At 40.9% G+C, this 23,438-nt stretch overlaps 1 protein-coding gene across 3 annotated transcripts in view; it reads left to right on the top strand.

Moving 5' to 3' along the window:
* Window positions 1-23,438, top strand: part of PLCH2 (phospholipase C eta 2) — a 1,017,756-nt gene that overhangs the window by 101,200 nt on the left and 893,118 nt on the right. For all 3 annotated transcript variants that reach the window (XM_082273768.1, XM_082273767.1, XM_082273766.1), the window contains exon 2: window positions 18,039-18,559. In XM_082273768.1, coding sequence (XP_082129894.1) covers window positions 18,451-18,559 — 109 coding nt within the window. In that variant the 5' untranslated portion in view covers window positions 18,039-18,450. The remainder of the gene's footprint in view (window positions 1-18,038; window positions 18,560-23,438) is intronic.

Raw genomic sequence — 23,438 nt, 5'->3', positions numbered from 1 at the left:
GGTCCAGCTTCATCCCCCCTGCTTGGCTTTCCACCTGAGGACTTCTGCCTGGCCTCCTCCATGCAGCAGTGGACCCTGGCGGTCCTCATCGCAGACATCCAGCGCTAACATTCCGGACTCTGATGAGCTTAATTCACTTCACTCACTTCACTTCACTGTGAGATGTCCCTTGTATTTTATTTCACCTAAAAACCTCTACACTGTCTGCACTTAGAGGCACGTTTTCTTCTCTCTCCTGCCTGTCATCTAGAGCCTGTTTCTCCTCCTGCAAATAAGCCTACCCTAGTGCTTGGACACCATGTCTCAGGATCTGCCCATTCTTGTTGGATCACTTCCTCCTGTCCTATGAACTTCATACTTATATGGACTTCTTATGCACTTCTTATGAACTATATATACAGAGACTGCCCCCCTCACACAGGGTCTGTGATTTAGAGCCTGTTTCTCCTCCTGAAAATAAGCCTGCCCTAGTGCTTGGACACCATGTCTCAGGATCTGCCCATTCTTGTTGGATCTTTTCCTCCTGTCCTATGAACTTCATACTTATATGGACTTCTTATGAACTTCTTATGAACTATTAATACAGAGACTGCCCCGATCACACAGGGTCTGGTTACCTGTGGGCGCCTTCTATCCTTGTTGTGACATTGCCTTGTGTATGTGATGGAATCTGCGATTGGTGGTAGGTGCCTAGCACCATATGTATGGAGTGCAGGAACAATGTAAGGGATGTGTTTTAGGCAGGGCGTTTTTCTCAGAGAACAGGTGCAGGTACTCCCTCCTTCTTAGTCACTAGAAGTTACCCCTTTTCTCCACCCCCTACCCACCTCTGAGCAGAATTAAGTATCATTTAGTGGTGCTAAGTAATTTGTATGAAATTGTTATTGATAACAAAAAAGCAGCAAAATAGATCCCATGCAGCCAGCAACAATAGACTCCCCCAGCAATAATGGATACTCAGGGCAACAATAGATCACCTCAACAAAAAACCTCCCCAGAAACAATACATTTACCCTAGCAGCAATAGACCCCACTAGCAACAATAGATCTCCCAACAGCAAGCTTCAGTAGACCATCCAGCAGCCAACAACAATAGGTCCCTCCCTCAACAGTAGATTCCCCACCAGCAACAATAGTTCCCGCATTGACAAATAATCCCTCAACAGTCAGCATCAAGTGACCCTCCAGCACAGCCCAGCACCCCTTGCCAATACATATATTCAGTGCTGTAGCCATCGGGACCTGTAGCCATAGCCATGCAGCAACAGAATTTGGCAAGTTCTCTTGGACACACTTAACATATATAAAGATTAGAAGCCCTCATAACAATTGTTGTAGAACCTTTATCATTGGAGGCATTTCCTTAGTCAATGCCAGTATCCCTGTCAATGGAACTTGTTAATTGGTGCAGGTGAAACAACATGTATAGAATCAGAAGAGAATGTGTCTGCCTTAGGTATTTTACTTCTGTATCTAAATAGTCAGCCTTTTTGTTCCCTTATGACTGCCATACCCTCCTGAACAACATGTTTATAGAGGCACTAGGAACTTTTATAATCCAATCTTTTTTATTGCATTTTATAAAGGAGAAAATGAACAAAACGTAACAAAACATCATAATCGCATTTGACATAATGCCACACTATTGGTTTACATAGTTTCTAAAAAAATAAAAATATGTTATACGTGGTATAAAATCCAAATACCGAACCCTCCCATAATTTCTCTCTACTGGTTAGCAATAGAAAAAAAAAATCCAATGACATACATTACTCCTTGCTGAAAAAGAGGAAGAAAAAGCAGAAGAAAGGACAACAAGAACAAAGAGAATCATATGCAACAAGTAGACCTCATCATTTCCTGTAACATATCATCAGATATACGTGAACTGCTTGTTGGGATTAACCATACAGTTGTGCCCAAGTAGACCAATGAAATAAAGGATTTCAGAGTTTGGGAGTTACATGCAACCACCTCGGGGCTACAGTGAATTTCCATTGCTTCGTTATAGCCATGGATGCCAATAAAATATGATATACTATAGTTCTGTATTGAGGAGGATATTTATCTATACCCACTGCTAGCAATTCTAGTTGTGGAGAGGGGCTAGAAAGGATACCAGTTACTGTAGAGATAAGCGTAAATACTGCATTCCTAAAACTTTTAATAGATTTGCATCCTCAAAGTACCTGAAATAAAGTGCCAGGGCAGCCGCATTGATACCAGCATAGTGGGGTGTAAGAAAACTTGGAACTTGTAAACTTTATGCACAGTCAGATGAAGACAAATCTTTAAACAAGCTCAACAGCTCTGGTGAAGCAGCATTGTTCTGCTCAATGGGCACCCTACCGTATTTAAACCATATAAACACAGAAATGAATAAAAGAAGAAATTCACAAGAAAGTGTCTGAGATAACTTTAACGTTGGTAAATATGACTTCTAAAAACATTTCATGCATTTCAGGGGCATGAAGGGGGAGTGGTGTTGCCCCTGAAACGTGTTGGATTTTTTTTATATGACATCTTTAATAACAATTAAAGTTTTATTGGACTCTTTCTTTTGGTTTGATCTGTCAGTTCTTTCTGTGTTTCTATGGTTTGTATTTATGGCAACCCATGAACACAGTAATAATTTCTATTGCAAGCTCACTAACTTGTTTTATTCATATAAAAGATCTTAAAACATTAGAAATGGATGTTATAGTACACATTTATATAAACTGGTGTATTCACTATATGACCAGAAAAGAGAGTTTCAGCCTTAAAAATGGCTACTATTTGATTAGGGAAACAACAATATTTTACAAACTGTCATTTGAGTGCCGGTTCACACTGAAGCGGCACGACTTGTGGGGGCAACCTGTGAAGTCGCGTGCACCGCTGTGCACCGTGACTTCGGCGCGACTTGCACGGACTTCATATAATGAATGTCTATGCAAGTCGCTCCGAGGTTGCCCCGAAGTAGTACAGGACCCTTTTTCTAAGTCGGAGCGACTTGTGTCGCTCCTATTAGAATGGGTCCTGTAGCAATCAATGGACCGCGACGGACCGCGACTTGTCAGGCTGACAAGTCGCCTGACAAGTCGCGGCAGTGTGAATGGGCTCTAACTGCCCCAGGAATAATTATCTGTTTAAACACAATAGAGTAGACAAAAACTACTGTAGACAAAAATGCCCACAGTATCTGTTTTCAATACTCCTTTTATGCTATGATCAATTATCAGCTGTCCGTGCTGCACGTGTGTCGTTATGTACTGTATTTAGAAATATACGATGGAGATGTAGTACATAGATTGCTTTCTGCTGGTCTGTGCACAATAGCCCCAACTGTTAACCAAACTGTTTAGCATTTTAGTAACCAGACAGCATTGATGTCTAGATACTGAGGCCAATTTTAGCAGTGTTAGCATATGCCAGTTAACCTGAAAATAGCCCTATGACTAATATGTACAACTAAAGAATTTTTAAGAACATATATAACTTTTAATTGGCATACTGATAATTCATTTAATATTTTATAATAATGTAATTGTATCTGGCAATTATACTATTAAATGAACTTCATTACAAATCCCACTGCAACCTGAAGATGGCAGTGTTAATTTGCAGACTAAAGAGATATTGTGTTTGCAAGGGATTACGCTGTCATAGCTGATATATTGATCACATGATCAGAAACCACTCTGTGTAGTTCCTCATTGGCAGTGATTGCTGGGATTGAGAGCCACCAGCCAGCCAAAGTATTGGCTTGTTTCTTTCAAGGGAGGGCTTTTATAATTATGTATCAGTAATAATAATATGCTGATCACTGATAGCAGGGAAGGGTAACTTACAATGACACTAGAAAATTACAGAGGTTACCATCATTGACATTCTACTGAAAATGTGAGTTTCCTGGCTTTCTCTAGACCATATGTGTTAAACACAAGGCCCACCTCAGATTTGGCCCACCAGGCCATTACTTGTGACCCTCGCATCTCTCTTGCAGCTGCGGCACCCACCCTTGTCTCTGCCCCCACCTTGTCTCAGCATTTGGCAGCAGAGGGGACAACAGAACTCCTCCACCAGATCCTGCTCTTCTCTGCGCAGCCACAGAGAGGCTTGTCCCTGCCCCCTCCCCCCTCAGCAGCCTAGAGGAGGACATAACTCACCCTACAGATCCTGTACCTTTCTGTGCAGCAGCAGCACCCCCCTCATCTTGGCATTCAGCTGACTCCAGCCCTCATCTGATCCTCCTCCAGACCCTGAACTTTGTGCTTCCCAGCTCCACCCCTAGCTTCTTCCCGGCAACATCGCAGTGTTAGGGGGTGCACTATGATGAGAGGGATGGAAGGGACATCTTGACTTCTGATGGTGGGAGGGGGGGCTCTTCACATCAGGATATAGGGAGGGGGGGGGGGGTTGCTCTGGATATTTACTTATAATTATTATTATTATATTATATATATATTATATTATATTATATTATATTATAATAATTATTAATGAGAATAATACAATTTTATGATCGAATGCAGAGCCAATTATTTAATAAGATAAAGAGTAGATACATTTACATTTATATTAATGTGTTTTAAGCAGGAGGTTTTTCTCAGAGAACAGGTGCAGGTGCTCCCTCCTTCTGAGTCACTAAACGTTACCCCTTTTCTCCACCCCTTATCCGCCTCCGAGCAGAACCAAGTATCATTTAGTGGTGCTAAGTAATTTGTATGAAATTGTTAATGATAACAAAAAAGAAGCAAAATAGATCCAATGCAGCCAGCAGCTTAGAGGAGGACAGAACTCACCCTACAGATCCTGTACCTCTCTATGCAGCAGCAGCAGCACCCCCTCATTTCAGCATCTTTTTCTATATAACCAGCCTCTTGAGAACAGCCATAATGCAGATGCGGCCCACAATGAAATTGATTTTGACCCCCCCTGCTCTAGACTCATTAGTATCAGCATGAACTGCTGCAGAACCAGTGGGCAGCTAAGACGAGTTTAACAATGGCAGCTTATGAATGTTCCCTGAACCCATTCACTTTAAATTCTGCATCATGGAAAACTTCTAGACAGTTTTAGTTGACATATCATAGGCCGGTACTTGTATAAAATCCCACAAGAACGTCTGCTTTGTTTAATTAGGTGATGTGTTTCAGACATGCAAAGGCACGTTACAATTTCCTCCCTTTGCACTGAGGTATGTGATGTAAGTGAAAGGTTGTCTCTTAACACATTATCAGTTGTTCTTCCGTTGCTTAAAGGAGAGGAAATCTGAAATATGCTACTGAGTAGATGGAATATTAATCTATTATGTATATGGCATGGAATTTGTACATGATCGCGTTGATAAGGTGTCGGGAGGATATTTAAGCACTATCTCCATTTTTGCTGCTTTTTGCTTTAAGGTGATCCTGTGCTTTGCCCATGCAACAGCTCACTTCTAGGGCTTGTTCATGCCACTGCTATGTGCTGCAGTGCATTTTAGTATGTGCTACAATTTTTTGGGAGCATTGCAGTACAGGTTTTTTTTTTTAAACATGGTGTTGACTTACTAAGGGAAATAAACTGCCCACTTTTTAAGGGAATTTTCACTTAACAAGGGAATTTTCCCTTAGCGTAGTGAATGAGGTGAAGTTTCATAATCCAGCCATGTGCAAGCAACATTTTTTTTTTCCTTTGCATGCGATTCGGTTTTCTTTGCAAAGTTACATTTCACAACATTCAACCTTTAGTCAATCAACCTCATTGATTTATTTTAAAACTAACGCACATTGCAACGCATCCAAATGTTGCAATGTGCTGTGCTGCAATAAAAAGGTGTCTGCCCTATTTTACATAGCGCACACCAAAATCACATTTGTGTGAATGTGAATGTCTCAATAAAAAGAAACAAGGCTTTTTGCTTTGTCCAGGTGTTGGTACTGCATTGACTAGCAGAGCCCAACACATATGGTATAACAAGCCCTAATGCACTCCACAATGGATGCTTATATTTACCTACCTCATTGCTCCATTTGTATGGGGATGTAAAGTGACATACTAGGCATATTCTGCAATGGGGAGCTCTCCCTTCCCTTCCTCCTACATGACAGCACAGGTACTTGGTGACTGGTTGCTCAGGCACCCATTGCTGCCATAGATTTGGGGGTGGGGAGAGTGTCCTCAGCCCTGCGTAAGCTTCATGTCATCACAATCCTACATTTTTAAATTGCTAAAAATTGGGAAAAACATATATATATATATATTTTTTTAAAGAGTATTAAAATGCTTAAAAAATAATATATATGTATACTGTATATATATATATATATATATATATATATATATATATATATATATATATATATATATAAAAACACACTACATTATCAAAAGTATTGCCTTTCCACTCACATGAACTTTAATGGCATCCCAGTCTTAGTCCGTAGGGTTCAATATTGAGTTGGCCCACCCTTTGCAGATATAACAACTTTAACTCTTCTAGGAAGGCTGTCCACAAGGTTTAGGAGTGTGTCTATGAGAATGTTTGACCATTCTTCCAGAAGTGCATTTGTGAGGTCAGACACTGATGTTGGACAAGAATGCCTGGCTCGGAGTCTCCGTTCTAATTCATCAAAGGTGTTCTATCAGGTTGAGATCAGGACTCTGGGCAGGCCAGTCAATTTCCTCCACCCTAAACTCGCTCATCCATGCCTTTATGGCCCTTGCTTTGTGCACTGGTCCAAATCATTTGGTGGATGGGGGATTATGGCGTGGGATTGTTTTTCAGGGGATGGGTTTGGCCTTTTAGTTCTAGTGAAGGGAACTCTTAAGGCGTCAGCATACCAAGACAATTTCATGATGCCCACTTTGTGGGAACAGTTTGGGGATGGCCCCTTCCTGTTCCAACATGACTGCACACCAATGCACAAAACAAGGTCTATAAAGACATGGATGAGCAAGTTTGGGGTGGAGAAACTTGACTGAGTCCTGACCTCAAATGGATAGAACACCTTTGGGTTGAATTAGAGTGGAGACTGCGAGGCAGGTCTTCTCATTCACATCAGTGCCTGACCTCACAAATGCTCTTGTAGGCATTTCTGGAAGAATGATCAAACATTCCCATAGACACACTCCTAAACCTTGTGGACAGCCTTGAACCCTACGGACTAAGACTTGGATGCCATTAAAGTTCATGTGCATGTAAAGGCAGGTGCCCCAATACTTTTGACAATATGGTGTATATATATACTGTAAGGCTTTATTTTTTTCCTACCCTCTCTTTTTCTTTCTGTTCTTCCTAGACAGATTCGTCAGTAGACCTGACTGCTCATGTCACAAAATCTATTTATTTCTCACATTTTCATTTAGCCTATGCTTATTCATTAGCACCTTTCATTGATGATCCTGGAAACCTACAACATCCTATGTCTGGAAGCAATGGCTTGCTGTGATTACTTTAGTAGTTATTATTATTTCATATTAGCTAATTATTTACACAATGAAACATTATTATTGCATATATCTATATGCTTAAGCATCAGGACTGAACCAAACAAGTCATATTTTTTTTCCATCTGCAATTGGCGATGATCTTACGCCTGTGCAGGACGACCCCTCTTGGGGGAACCTCAATCGGACAGGTTAGAAATCCCATTCCAATCCTGTTTTCCCCCCTGAGACTAGCAGCACAAGCAATGTCTGCCTGCATCCTCCTCCTGTTCTCTCCATCACATTTACCGTAAGTGAGCTCTTGGCTAAGCTGTGTTTCTGGCAGCTCCAGCTGTCACAGATGCTGGAGGGAGGTTAGATGGTCCCTGCACGGCCAATGCTCTCATCTGTCAGCTTCTTTACTCTTCCATGTTTCTCTTCCCTGTCTATCTCCAATTATTTAACGAAAATGAGGCAAGATAGATGGGTGGATGGAAGGATGGATGGATGGTTGCCTACACCTAGTCTTACAAAGATCCATTCCCCAGACCATATATTACAACAAATCATTCATGGCAAGGAAAAATACTGCAAGTAAGCATTTAAAATACATCATTTTTACCTGCATTTTTTAAGCGGGTCACAGGGTCTCTTTACAATGACTCGGTCACTACAAAAAAGTGTGTCAAATAATGCAAACAAATATAATTAATCCTAACCTTTGTCATCCCCTATTCCTCTGATCTTTACTCTCTTGCAGAGCTGCCCCTTCTTTCAGAATCTTTACATCCAACACTTCCAGGAGTGTCAGATCTCTGCCTCCCTCTCCCATGGAACTGTAGTTCTATTTTCCAGCATCTATATCATACCTATGTCTGATAGTGATATAGAGGCAAACAGATGGAACCACAGCGCATGCAGAGGTTACACCCAGACACCAACTGACTCCTACCAACGCGTTTTGTCATATAGATGTCATCAGGGGAAACACGTTGGAAGGAGTTGGTTCTGCGCAAACTTCGTCACATACGAAGGTCAGCCATTTTGCTGGTTTGAAGCACTACTATTACTTTGAAATCTACAGGTGATATTTTACTCTCTGTTCGGTGAGTGTTATTCTACTGTTTTAATAAACTTGAGTCTAACTTACTACACTATGAGACTCTCCTGCTGATTTCTCCTGACTCCTTATATATTCAACCTTGGATGTGATGAGCATTTTGGGCTGTTAGGATTCACCTGGATTAGAGGCTGTGTGATCCTCATTTAATCACTCAAACGTGCATTATGGAAATAGTGGTCCACAGTATCTGGTAAGAGTCAGTGTTTTTATCGATGATGGTGGAGGACCGTGATTACACTTACATACCAATTATACACTGTGGTGGATGATTCTGACATGAATTACAATTTTGGGACTTTTTATATACCTGGTGTTTCGTTTCATCAGGTTTGAAGCGCTGCATTTTTGTTTTATGCTGTTTTTTAATTTTACCAGTGTTTAATGCTAGCTGCTGTCCTTATCTACATAAAGAAGTGTGGGTTAAGTGTGTTTTAAATTTTGGTAGCTTGGAAAAAGACTGAGGATCCCAAGAATGGGTAGAGGGATAGGCAAGTATTAATTATCTTTTTTTGCAACAGGTGTTTTGGGGTTATTTTTTTTTGTAGTGACAGACTCTCTTCAAAGCTGCAGTCTGATCTGCTTTTATTTTTGCCTTACCCAGTAAATCCCTCCCTCCTTATCAACGTGCTAATTCATTTTTCTTACCGATTTCTGACCGCGTCATGTACTTTTACTGAGGCAGAGTGGCTGTAAATGTACCTAGCGTGTGATCCGGCACTACCAGGTAGGGGCCGCATGCATGCACCACCATGGCTGCTCTGTGATTACTGATTGGCACATGCCAATCAGTGGGTGCCTGCCAATAGATGTCCGCTGGCACCCGCTGATCAGCGAGGCGATACACAGAACAGAGCTCTGCCTATGTAAACAAAGCAGAGTTCTGTTCTGTCCGCAGGGATGTGATTGATTTTTTCCCCCTGAAATTGAATAAAATCCATCAGATCCCTTAGTAAAACCAACACACATAATACACATAAACACTGGTTAGGCACACATTTAACCCTTTGATCGCCCTAGATGTTTAACCCCTTCCCAGCCAGTGTCATTAGTAAAGTGACAGTGTATAATTTTTGCACTGATCACTGTATTAATGTCACTGATTCCCACAAAGTAGACATGTGCCATTAGTTTCATTCCGATTTGAAATTCGGACAAATTTTCTGTTTTCAGAAATTCAGATGTATCCGAATTTTCGAATTACAATAGTACCAAATTTAAACGAATCCAAAAAATAATGGAAAAAAATGTCAGACGAAATTCGAATCGATTCAAATAGTTTTCAAATCAATTTACAATAGTTTTCTAATTAGAAACGTTTTCATATTTGAATAGTTTTCGATTTGCTTTCCAATTCCCAAAGAAAATAAAATAGAATAGAAAGTAAAGGGATAGAATAGAAAAAAAAGAATAGAATAGAATTAAAAAAAAAATAACCATCTTCTGGAATTCTAATTTCAAATAGAATGAATTTGAATTCGAACACATAAGAAAATAATAGAATAGAAAAAAAAGAATAAAATAGACTGTAATAGGATAGAAAAGAATGGAATAATAAAAAAAAAAAACAATAGCATAGAATAGAATAGAAAAGAATAGAAAATAGAATAGAAAGAATAAAACCATTTCCCAAAACTCAAATAGAATCAATTTGAATTTGAATAGAATAGAAAATAATAGATAAGAATAGAATATAAAACAACAGACTAGAATGGAATAGAACAGAGCGAATATAACCATCGCCCGAAATTCTAATTTTAAATAGAATAAATAGAAAATAATCTAAAAAAAATAGAAAAGAAAATAATAGAAAAGAATAGACTAGAATAAACAAATACAAAAATAATATAATTAAAAAAAACAATTGAATAGAATAGAAATATTATAACCATTTTCCAAAATTCTATTAGAATCAATTCAAACTTGAATAGAATGGAAAAGAATAGATTAGACTATGAAGATGGTTATTTTCTTTCTATTCTATTCTATTCTGTTGTTTTTTCTATACTAATCTGTTATTTTCTATTCTATTCTAATCTATTATATTCTACTCTAGTCTGTTCTTTTATTTTATTTTCTATTCTATTTTGTTCTGTTTTACTCTATTATATTCTACTCTTTTGTTTTCTGTTATATTATTTTCTATTCTTTTCTATTTTTTTTTATATTCTATTCTTTTATCTTCTTGTCTATTTTATTGTATTTGGAAATTGGAAAACAATTTGAAAACTTTTCGAATTTGAAAACTTTTTGAATTCAAATTTGAAAACTTTTCGAATTTAAAAAATATTCACAATGAATTTGAAAACTATTCGAATTCAAATTTGAAAAATTAGAATCGATTCGAATAAGAATAAACTAAACTAATTCCAAAAACAAATCAAATGGATTAAATGAATTTTAACTAAATAAATTTATGCAAATAACGAATCAAAACGAAAAAAAACTAAACAATTTTTTTCGTTCTGCACATGCCTACCACAAAGTGTCAAAAGTGTGAACTAGTGTCCGACTGTCCGCCGCTATATTGGAATCCCGCCAGAAGTCACTGATTTCCACCATTACTAGTATTCAAAATATCAATTTTATTTGGGAATATCTTTGCATGACTGCACAGTTGTCAGTTAAAGTAACACATTGCCATATCTCAAAAAAAAAATGGCCTGGTCATGAAGGGGAGTAAATGTTCCAGAGATCAAGTGGTTAAAAATACTTTTCGGCTTTCATTACTTTTCCTTAGTTAGACCAAGCAATGTAACCACTGGGTCTCTGTGCTTCTTTATGCAATGCATAAAAAAAATACCTCTTCTTTTTTAGGTCACATTGAACATTACATTCTGGCAAGATAATTTCGCTCAGCCAGAACTCGTGTGAAATCCGCTGACATGACTTTTATGCAGCTTAACATATAATTAACAATAAGGAATTAAAAGCCTTATAATTTAATAAGAACATTTTCACTGTTTGACTTAGATGCAAAGTTTGACTTAACCAATCAGGTTCATAGGAAAGACAGCAGGAACACTCCTCCCCAACACTTCCAATAAAATGTAATTGCGTGTTACATTCTTGCAGACATGCTGTTTATAGTCATTGCAGGCACTTCAATATAGCTACAAATTAAATGAATCCATATTAGAGAGGGGGTGGTAGAGTTTACTTTACTTTAATGTTGGGAAGTTTGCTTCAATTCATGGTGTATGGCTGATTATTTTAGGTTTGTGATTTCCTTGCAGAGAATAAAGTCATTTAAAATAATATTTCCTTTTTCATTACATATAATAATTTACACAGTGCAAAGTATTTATATAGGGGATTACAGAGTATGCAGCAATCAGGTTGTGCTACTGAAGCAGTCCCCATCTCTGAAGCAGTCCCCACCTCTGAAGTAGTCCCCATCTCTGAAGCAGCCCCTACCTCTGAAGCAGTCCTTACCCCTGAAGCAGTCCTTACCCCTGAAGCAGTCCTTACCCCTGAAGCAGTCCCTACCTCTGAAGCAGTACCTCCCTCTGAAGAAGTTCCCACCTCTGAAGCAGTCCCCATCTCTGAAGAAGTCCCTACCTCTGAAGCAGTCCCTACCTCTGAAGCAGTCCCCAAATCTGAAGCAGTCCCCATCTCTGAAGCAGTCCCTACCTCTGAAGCAGTCCTTATCCCTGAAGCAGTCCCTACCTCTGAAGCAATCCCTCCCTCTGAATCAGTCCCTACCTCTGAAGCAGTCCCTCCCTCTGAAGCAGTCCCTCCCTCTGAAGCAGTCACTCCCTCTGAAGCAGTCCCTACCTCTGAAGCAGTCACTCCCTCTGAAGCAGTCCCTACCTCTGAAACAGTCCCTCCCTCTGAAGTAGTTCCTACCTCTGAAGAAGTCCCTCCCTCTGAATCAGTCCCTCCCTCTGAAGCAGTCCCTACCTCTGAATCAGTCCCTCCCTCTGAAGCAGTCCCTACCCCTGAAGCAGTCCCTTCCTCTAAAGCAGTCCCTACTTCTGAAGCAGTCCCTCCCCCTGAAGCAGTCCCTACCTCTTAAGCAGTCCCTACCTCTAAAGCAGTCCCTACCTCTGAAGCAGTCCCTCCCTATGAAGCAGTCCCTCCCTATGAAGCAGTCCCTCCCTCCAAAGCAGTCCCTATCTCTGAAGCAGTTCCTACCTTTGAAGCAGTCCCTCCCTCTGAAGCAGTCACTCTCTCTGAAGCAGTTCCTACCTCTGAAGCAGTCCCTCCCTCTGAAGCAATCCCTACCTCTGAAGCAGTCCCTCCCTCTAAAGCAGTCCCTACCTCTGAAGCATTCCCTCCCTCTGAAACAGTCCCTACCTCTGAAGCAGTCCCTCCCTCTGAATCAGTCCCTCCCTCTGAAGCAGTCCCTACCTCTGAAGCAGTCCCTCCCTCTGAAGCAGTCCCCACATATGAAGCAGTCCCTCCCTCTGAAGCAGTCCCTACACATGAAGCAGTCCCTCCCTCTGTAGCAGTCCCTACCTCTGAAGCAGTCCCTAACTCTGAAGCAGTCCCTACCTCTGAAGCAGTCCCCACCTCTGAAGCAGTCCCTACATATGAAGCAGTCCCTCCCTCTGTAGCAGTCCCTACCTCTGAAGCAGTCCCTACCTCTGAAGCAGTCCCCACCTCTGAAGCAGTCCCTACATATGAAGCAGTCCCTCCCTCTGAAGCAGTCCCAACATATGAAGCAGTCCCTAGCTCTGAAGCAGGACCCCATAAAAAGAGTGTAGAGCTGACCATGGACTGATTGAAATTCAGCCAATTTGTCGGGGACCAGCCAAATTCCAATCAGTGGTTTGTTTTTTTACTAAAACTGCAGGGTACAAAATCTGGTGCAGCTTTGCATAGAAACCAATCAGCTTCCAGGTTTTATAGTCAAAGCTTATTTGAACAAGCTGAAGTTATAATCTTCCAGACGCCATGCTTCCCCAGAGGAGGACTCTACTCTAAGAACTCTAGATAAAAGGGATTTTTATCAAGTAGAACATTTTTTTATAGAGTATAAAATAGACAGATACAAACTAAGCAGCATGATAATCATACAGGAAACAAAAAGGGGAGCCATGAGTACAAAAGGGAATTTTAAAATGTTTTATTTTGTTTTTATACATCAGTGAAGGGTTAGAATCCCTGTCAATTTTTCTTTTTATTGCCATCTGGGATGTGAAGGATGTGAAGAAATATCTTCAATGGTACACTAGGGATCGTCCGATTATCGGCAAAACCGATATATCGAGGGCCGATATGCACTTTCTCCGATATATCGGAATCGGCCACCAAGGTGACACATATTGCTGATATTTTGGGGAAAGTGCTTGTACCAGAGTGATGCCTGCAGCTAGAGGCATCACCCCAGTACCGGTGTCCATAGCCGACGGCCGGCTGTCTTGTAATGACAACCAATGTGGCTGAGAAGCCGCTCAGCTGTCATTACAAGGAGCGGGAGGGGACATCTCCCCCCTCCCACCGACTTCCGCTGCTCGGTGGGATGGGAGACCCGGACAACCAGCCTGCACGGCCGCCGAAGAGAAGACCCGATCAAAGCCACATTCGGCTCTGATCGGGTCTCCATGTAAAAACCTGTAAGTGATGTCATGACATCACTTACAAGTACTCGGCGCCAAATTAAAAAAAAATGACCGCATTTAAAACAGCTAAACTTGACGTTTTGAATGCTTTTAAGTGCAGAGGAGGGGTTTGGGGTCTTAGACCCCCAGATCGCTCCACAAGAGTACCTGTGAAAAAAAAAAAAAATGTTAATGTACTGATATGCGATGACCAAAATATCGGTATCGGCAATAAAAAAACGATATCGGTCGATCACTAACACAAACCAAAAAAACACTTTTTTCATAGAGTGAGGAAGGGTAAAGCTTGCCATACACTATTAGACTTTTCATTAAGCCTAAAGGTTGAAATAAAAAAAATAAAATAAAACAGATTCCTCCATCCATGCTATACAGTGAAGATAGAATAATCTTCCTGCCAGGGTACCAGAGGGGTTTGTCAAAAACCAGAACAGAATCTCATGTTTGTTTTTTTTTTTTTTATGCTGGCTTTCCACCTTAGGGCTCTTTCACACGGTCCGCCTCCGTAGGCGGATCCGTGATGCTCAGCGGGGATCGATCCGCGATCCCCGCTGAGCCGGCGGATGACAGCTCCGTCTCCGCTTGCAGTACGGAGAGGGAGGTGTCACAGCCCCCTCTGCTCTCTATGGGGGATCAGATGAGAGTGGACCGCCTGTCCGCTCTCATCAGATCTGATCCGATACCTGAACGGATGGGGATGGAAAAATAGGGTTTCCATCCGTCCAGATTTCACAGGCAGGATCGGATACGGATGGCAGCGGGTGTCAGAGGAGGTGTCTCTGCTGACACCCGCTGCCCCATAGAGCTGCATGGAGGATCCGATCAGATCCGCCTAAAAAACTGACAGGCGGATCTGATCGGACCGCCCGTGTGAAAGAGCCCTTACTTAGGCTCTTTTTTGGGTACCTAGAAGGTCGATCTGCGGATAATGTATTCTTTTCTCATATACAGTATATCAAGCCTAGTCGCCTTTGATCTGTATTAGTAATGTGTTTTAGATTTTTTTCTTTGCTTAAGTCGATTTGTTAGGACCATTTTATCTTGGGCACAGTGTTGCCAACCTACCAGATTTAAATTTACTGACACAGCACCCAAAATTTACTGGCGCATCCACCTTTTTATTGGCATTTCCAGAAGTTACAAATTGACAGTTTTAGGGGAAATTTCAGTATTTAGGCTACAAACAAGTACAATATGCAATTAGCAATGTGATTTAAGGTAAATATTAAGGCAAAAAACATATTTCTTATTTAATTTTCAATCTTTTAAGTAGCTCAGGGACAGGACTGGGCAGGCACACACACACATAAAATCGCCTCTCACAGTGACACTGACAGCAGTGTGCAGCAGCACATCATCTGTGACACCTCACAAACACGACACGTGCCCTCCTGAGTCACAGTGACAGTCTCTCTCCATGCCAGGTGGTCCCTTCAGTCTACTCCAGTCCAAACAGCACTGACAGTCCCGCTCCCGGCTTGCCTTGCTCCCGTCCTGCCGACCGACACACGAGGCTCCACCTGCCCCGCTCGACTCCCTTGCACTGTGACATCACATGACATCAAATGACATGCTCAGGCACCGGTCGGCTCGAACACACTGTAGCAGGCAAGGCTCTCGGCCAGCTGCAGACCGGAACTACACATTCCGAGCATTACAGCTATATTTTTTACTGGTAACCTTTTCCTGTCACTGGCATTTACTGGCAGGAGAAAAGTGCCCAATTTACTGACGGTTGGCAACGCTGCTTGGGCAGGAGTGATGTTGCTCTTTATTGTCACATTGGCAGACCTGTAACATCCTGGCCTATTATTTGCTTTATGCCTATGACCTATTGTTTTCTCTAAGGATTTGTACTTTACTGAGACGTTTTAAATAAATCTCCTCTATGGAGTCATATGCAGAAAGTTACTGGTCAGTCGGGTAACATTTGCTGGATGGGTGAAGATCAAGTTATTTGGGACAGCTTCAAAGCTGAAGGTGTCAATCTGACCTAAAACCTATGGGTCATAACTAGATGCCATTAGCCAAGTCTTTTCTGGGGAAAAAATATATTAAACTGGTTGGAAAAGCCAGCACCAGAGATATTTGAAGCACACCTCCCTGGCCCTTTACATGGGCTAAAGATGAATGGTCATCACCCTTACTCCTGCTAATTGTTTACTGTTTTCACCGATTATTAATTTATCCATACCTCACACTAGATTAATTCACACTATCTCAGTTGCTATACAATGGCTGATTGCCATACATTGGAAATCAAACTCTTTCCCGGTTTCACAACTTAAAACAAGAATAAATTCGATTTACATTATGGAAAAAAAATTTCATACTATTCACAATTCTATGAAATTTCACACTAACAAATGGGACCCATGGAATACACCCTGTCATTTAATACCATGTCTCCGGTCTAACGCTTAGTATTATGGAATTTCCTTTTCTAACAATGCTGCTCTATACCTATATCCAGGAATTATTGTTTTAACCACTTAAGCCCCGGAGGATTTTCCTGCTAAACGACCAGGGGGTATTTTGCGATTCGGCACTTCGTGACTTTAACGGACAATTGCGCGGTCGTGCGACGCTGTACCTAAACGAATTCGACGTCCTTTTTTTCCCACAAACAGAGCTTTCTTTTGGTGGTATTTGATCACCCGTGCGATTTTTACTTTTTGCGCTATAAACAAAAAAAGAGCGTACATTTTGCAAAAATAACAATATTTTTCACATTTTTTTATATGAAATTCCCCCCAAAAAAATGTAAAAATCAAAATTTTTTAACATTTTCGGCCAATTTGTTTTATGCTACCTATGTTTGGTAAAAAAAATCGCAAAAAGCATATTTTGATTGGTTTGCGCAAAAGTTATCGCGTTTACTAACAAAGGGAAAGATTTTTGTCATTTTTGTTGTTTTTTTTTTTAACGTGCAATGGCGGCGATCTTCGATTTTTTTTGCGGTACTGCGACATTGCAGCGGACAGATCGGACCCTTGACTGACATTTTTGACACTTTTGGGGTTACCAGTGACATTTCTACAGTAATCAGTGCTATACATATGCACTGTTACTGTAAAAATACACTGGTAGTGAAGGGGTTAACTTTATTTGGGAGGGAGGGGCTGTGTGTATCCCTAGGGGCGTGCTTTCTACTGTGATTGGCTGTGGCTTGAGCTGTAAGGACACTGATCAACGGATCTACATACTAGATCCGTGTGATCAGTGTCTTTACAGCGAGGAGAATGACAGGTGGCTTGTTTACACAAGCTGCCTGACATTCTCCCTCTCCCCCGCCGATCGCCGAGTGACCGGCGGACATCGGGTCCACTGGTCACATGCGCGGGGGGGTCCGTGACCGCGCGGGAGCGGGAGCGCACCTCCGCGGGCGCGCGCTCGCTCCCCAGAGCCTCACAGGCAAGCGACGTAGACCTACGTCACTCTGCCTGTGAGGGGCTGACTGCCGCAGTAAATATACTGTGAGCAGTCGGCAAGCGGTTAATATCTTTGTTAGTACTTTGATATCAAATTCCTATTTTGAACGGAGATAACTTGAAAATACTTAATATTGTTATATTTCTGTTTATTCTACGTGATACCATTATTGGTTATGTTAACGTACCAATTCTCTTTGTACCACCATTTTCTGTTTCCTTTCAATAAAAGTTTGTATACAAAAAAAAGATGAATGGTCACATTCAATTGTTTGTGTTAGAGGAATCATTAGAAGATTGAGATGCCTGAGGGTGGTTGGACTGTGCTTTTACATGTCTGACCCCCCTCTGATGTCTATGGCTGCTGTAAAGTGATTTTTTCATCGAACACCCTTTAAACCCATATACATTTTTCTTAGTTGTTTCTAGACTAGAGTTTTGGGATTTTAGTTTTTTTTCCTTTACACATTTCTTAGAGGATATCTGTGATATTTTGATGACTTCCTGACACCTAATCTCTTACAGGGAGAAGATAGAGATCTGACTTACAGGGAAGACAGTAATTGGGATCACCTCAATCATCTGGAGACACACAGTAAATAGTTGTCTGAGCTTGGAATGATCCTGGGACACCTCTCAAGTAACACATACCTGATCATTTACACCAATTTGTGTGTAGGTGAGACGACCACTTCTTCATGATGACTGCCTTTGAATTGGGAGTTTGAAAGAAGGAACGCATTCCAGCCATTAGACACATCTGTGAAAACAAAGCACCAAAAAATATCTTATTTTTCCTTCCAATTCTGGAAATCCACTTGGCTTGCTAATATCGAGAACCTCTAAACTGGATTATTTCACTATCATCTGAGTCTTTTTCTGGATTTCGCTACGGATTTATATTCATCTCATCAGGGATTATTTCATTAGGCGCACAATGGCGTTGCATTCTTCTAAAGTGAACTCCAAAAAGAAGCTACCGGTGCCTCTAGTTAATGTGGAAGATCCAAACTTTGTCTTTCTGTTTGAAAACATTGTTGACGTGGGTAAGTCACCAAGTTTGTTTCCTACTTCTCCAAAAGTTAAGATTGTAATTTTCAGGATTGTTTGCATATTCTGTGGTTTTTGGTGGGGCAAGAGTTTCTGATTGGTGATTTCAAACAAGAGATAGTGACCGCACTCCGATATAGATGAAAGCATTGAAGTATTTATTCTTCACCACGAATAACAAACATGGCTAGCACATCACAGGATAGGTATATAGGTTGACGCGTTTCACTACACTGGGGATCGCTTACTCATAACCACAACTATGGTTATGAGTAAGCGATCATCAGTGTCGTGAAACGCGTCAACCTATATACCTGTCCTGTGATGTGCTAGTCATGTTTGTTATTCGTGGTGATGAATAAATACTTCAATTCTTTCATCTATATCGGAGTGCGGTCACTATCTCTTGTTTGGAATGCTAACTGGATTGCGGATCCAACACGTACCTGGTCTATAATCCCACCTGAGCGGCTTGTCTGTGTTGGATTTCTTCTGATTGATGATGCTAAATAGGATAGACAGGTATTTGAAGATACATTTGTTGAGTTTATTGTTGATATGCTGGCCATATACTTGCCATCGTTCTTTTGGCATATAACATGCAAGAGTGTTGCCTACAGTATTCAGTTGTCATATCTGCTAGCAGATGAGTGAAACAGAGATCTTAAAAGCTACCAAAATGAGTACTCCTGAAAGTTTCTTGCATTCTGACATGGTTTTATCATTTATGTGTTTTAAAGACTTTGCTGGTTGTTTCTCTTCTTAGAATGGTTACATTTTGTCTGTGCTATGGATTCATAATGTATTGGATTTGTATATGTATAATATGGTTCCTGCGCTATCTTGGATGCTACTTATTCCCTTGATGCTGCACCACAGATACTGATACTACAAAACAGTTTAAATAATGATTAAAATGGGGGTGGTAGTAAAAATAATAAACATGATTTCAAGTCCTTGCATGCGTTTTAAAATGTTGTTGTGGGTATTATATACGACTAGTGCTAATTTTCATTATACTCTATTTCAATAAGTTGATAGATATAAATACTACTCAATAAATCATAAAAACTTGTATCAATTGTGCATAGATGAATAAATAACCTTATCTTAAAAACGTGATTGGATTTGGTTGTTCTTATACCGAGAGAATCTATGCTTGTCAAAGTCAACACATAGTTGGAAGGGGCAATATTCTATGTATAAAAAAATGGTATATCTAACATTGGATGATGTAATTGGATTAAAGCCCATAATGTATTTGTTACATATCCTATGAATCTGGAATTGAGCACTGCTCATGCCTTATTTATTAAGGCGCTATCTCCAGTGCATTGTTATCAATCTGAAGGTAAATTGGGCCAAATTGTGTTTAATAGGACATTTCAGGCTTCGGTGAGCATTGAGCAGTGCTTTGCCTTGTTCATTCAAAAATATATTAATTCCGGATGGCTGCAGTATTCAAACGAGTATGCATGAATTTCTAATTGAAAATTTCTGCCAAGCATTCAAGATTCCAAATGACCTGAACGGAATTATGCATTATTTGGTACACAATTGCCTGGTATGACCACAGTTTGAACATCACATACATTTAGAAACATTTGATTTTTTCTTTGGGTTGTTACTTTGCAGCAGGGCTAAATAACTTACTAAATGATCTAGCTGTAAATGATGCTTATTCTCCAACTTTGCCTACTGATAGTTCTCTTCTGGCTGGACACCCTTGTGCACAATCACCCACAACGGCAAAATAAAAATATCACTGATCTTGGATAGTGTTCAAAGCCATTGGCTCTTATTCCATATACACGGGCTGAGTCTGAATCATTTACTGATTTAACCTTCATTCAAAATGAATTTATTTTAAAGATGCACAGTATTCCCATACAATATATTAGAGAAAAAAAAAAAGAATGAGGTCCATTCAACTTTTATGTACAATTGCTACAAGGAAGTCATCCAAAACTTTTTTCCTCATTAATCTTAATGAGATTGAAGGGCTTTACCGTGTAAATGTTAGAATGGAATAAAAAGTATTATTGTTGAAATATATATTGACTTTCTCTCTTCCCTTTCCTTTCTTTCACCTCCTCAATTTATGGAAAATGGAGCTATGCACTGGAGAACTCCATTGTAACTCAGTTACAATTGACCACTAATTTCTATGCCTTTTGACACGGAACTTAGTTGTCATTATGTGGCTTATATTTCGCTCTCCTTGGTTACTTCTTTGTTGTTATTCAGTTTATTTGTACTGCCCCTCACCTGGAATATGCCAAGATGTAATAACCCCTTTGTGTTGAACAATGTCACTCTCTTGGTGCGTATGCTATTTGAAAATTACGAATTTGAAAAAATATTATTGAAATATCAAAAACGAGAGTATTATGGCGCTTTTCCACTGCATGGTACGGCTCGGTATGGCTCGCTTTGGTGCTTTTCCACTGCATGGTACGGCATGGTACGCGCGCGTTTGAACAATTCGGTACGGTTTGGTACGGCGCCGCTTTTCCACTACATGGTAGGACTCGGTACGGCTCGCTTAAACAGTACCACCTCATTGGGGTTCCAAGAGTGCCGTACCTATACCAAATCCCACAATCCTTTGCATGCAGCCTGATTGGTCGTCACTACTAGCCACTGATTGGTCAGAGAATTGTTGTAGTCCCACCCACTTTACTACTTTAGTGGAAAAGCAAACCGAGCCGAGTATAGCCTATATAGTGCCGAAACGTGCTGACTCGTACCACGCAGTGGAAAAGCAAACTGAGCCGAGTATAGCCTATATAGTGCCGAAACGTGCTGACTCATACCACGCAGTGGAAAAGCAAACCGAGCCGAGTATAGCCTATATAGTGCCGAAACGTGCCGACTCGTACCACGCAGTGGAAAAGCAAACCGAGCCGAGTATAGCCTATATAGTGCCGAAACGTGCCGACTCGTACCATGCAGTGGAAAAGCAAACCGAGCTGAGCTGGAACAAGCAGTGCCGAGTGGAGCCGAGCCGGTACACGCAGTGGAAAAGCGTCATTACATGTAATGACTAAGACCCCTTTCACACAGGCTTTCCGATCAGGTCCGCCTGTCAGTTTTTCAGGCAGATCTGATCGGATGGTCCATGCAGCCCTATGGGGCAGCGGATGTCAGCGGAGACATGTCCGCTCACACCCGCTGCTCTCTGATCCGATTCTGTCTGTGAAATCTAGACGGATGGAAACCCTATTTTCCATCCGTCTGAAGGATCAGATCGGATAGGATGGGGGTGAAAAAGCGATCTGTTTTCTTCCGATCTCCCATAGAGGAGAGCGGGGCTCTGACAGCTCCATCTCTGTAAAGTAAGCGGAGACAGACCTGTCATCCGCATGATCAGCGGGGATCAGCGGATCGATCCCCCGCTGAGCAAAACGGAGTCCACCGGGCCCACCGCTCGTGTGAAAGGACCCTAAAGCTGGCCATACACTAGGAGATTTTCAAACAAATATACATTTGAAAATTCTCATCAGTACATTTGATGACTTGATGAGTGTCATTCTAAAGCACAAAATTTTATCTGCTTTTGACAATCGATTTTGGAATGAATGTAAGTTTCCAAACAAAAACCACATTCACTGTTAGAATTTGGTTCTTTGGAGAAATATTTTCCATCCTCCTCCTTCGAATTTTCATGCCACTGCAGTCAAAATGAATGTTGATTTTGACCCCACTAATGATTCAAAAATCAAATAATCATTCCCGGAAATGAACGATTTCTAACAATACTCTTCTAGTGTTGATATCACAGCAAGCTGTCTAGGCACTAGGGCCTTTCACTAAACAAAAGTTAGCTTAACAAAGGTTAGTGCTTGAGACTTTGCTATGTTGTCTACTACAGCCAATGTATTATCCCCAGGCTTTATTAGTGATTCCATGTAGGCGTGGGCCTCTAAACCGTTCCCTGTCTGTTCCTATCCTTATGTTACCTTTATTTCTATTTTAAAATATCTCCCTGAAGTCATTTTCCTGTGTGACCCGCTACCTAGACCAGTGGGAAGATGTCACTCTCTCAAGAGTTTTCTTTTACGTAATTAATTCTATGCTGTGTATTAGAGGGAGTGACTCAATCACTATATTTTATTGCTCCCAGATGAATTAAAAAGACCCTGCCAGACCATTTATTTCAACAACAAGGATAGGATTACATGTACATTTAGATATGCAAGAGCCCTGAGACATTTGCTGAGTGCCGCCATCTTGGATGTGATGTCAGCGGCCCCAGCAGACTCAACTTACTCTCCATTATACTCATTTTTGGACCCCCCCCCATTCCCCAGCTGCTACAAAAAAGTTTACGTGGGAGATGAAAGGAGGTGTAAAAGAGTTTGACTAGCAAAGACAGGAATAAGACACTTCCAGAAGAGGAGAGGGCTATGAAATGCAAGGAAGGAAGGACTCTGCTAGGGTATTGATCCTTCTGAAGCAGTAGGATTTGCTAGCAAGTTTAGAGACACGTTTCGCCGCAGCATGTGTACAGCCCTGATTGGCTGCATGCCCATGTTCAGATGGGCAGTCAGAGAGCAGTATAACTTTGGCTCAACCACCTGGTTTTGCCACACCCGGGCTGCTTGCATGAATGAGCCCTAATAGAATACTTCCATTTAGCTTAAAAGATTCCTTTATCTGCTAGCAGTACTCATGAATGAATCCTCTCTGACAGCTGTCAAAATACCCGACCAATGCCTGCATCTGAGTGGAGGCAAACAATGTTTGGCCGACAATTTTCTGACAGGCTCCTTCAACAAACGTAGATTAATCAATCAACTTTTTTTCAAACTGTCCAGTGCCAACGAGGTGCCCATTAACATTAAATATGCCCATTAGAGTGCCCCTTAACAT

The sequence above is a fragment of the Pelophylax lessonae genome (assembly GCF_965119305.1).
Source record: "Pelophylax lessonae genome assembly, chromosome: 12".
Taxonomy (NCBI): domain Eukaryota; kingdom Metazoa; phylum Chordata; class Amphibia; order Anura; family Ranidae; genus Pelophylax; species Pelophylax lessonae.
This window is presented reverse-complemented; position numbering and strand designations above follow the sequence as displayed.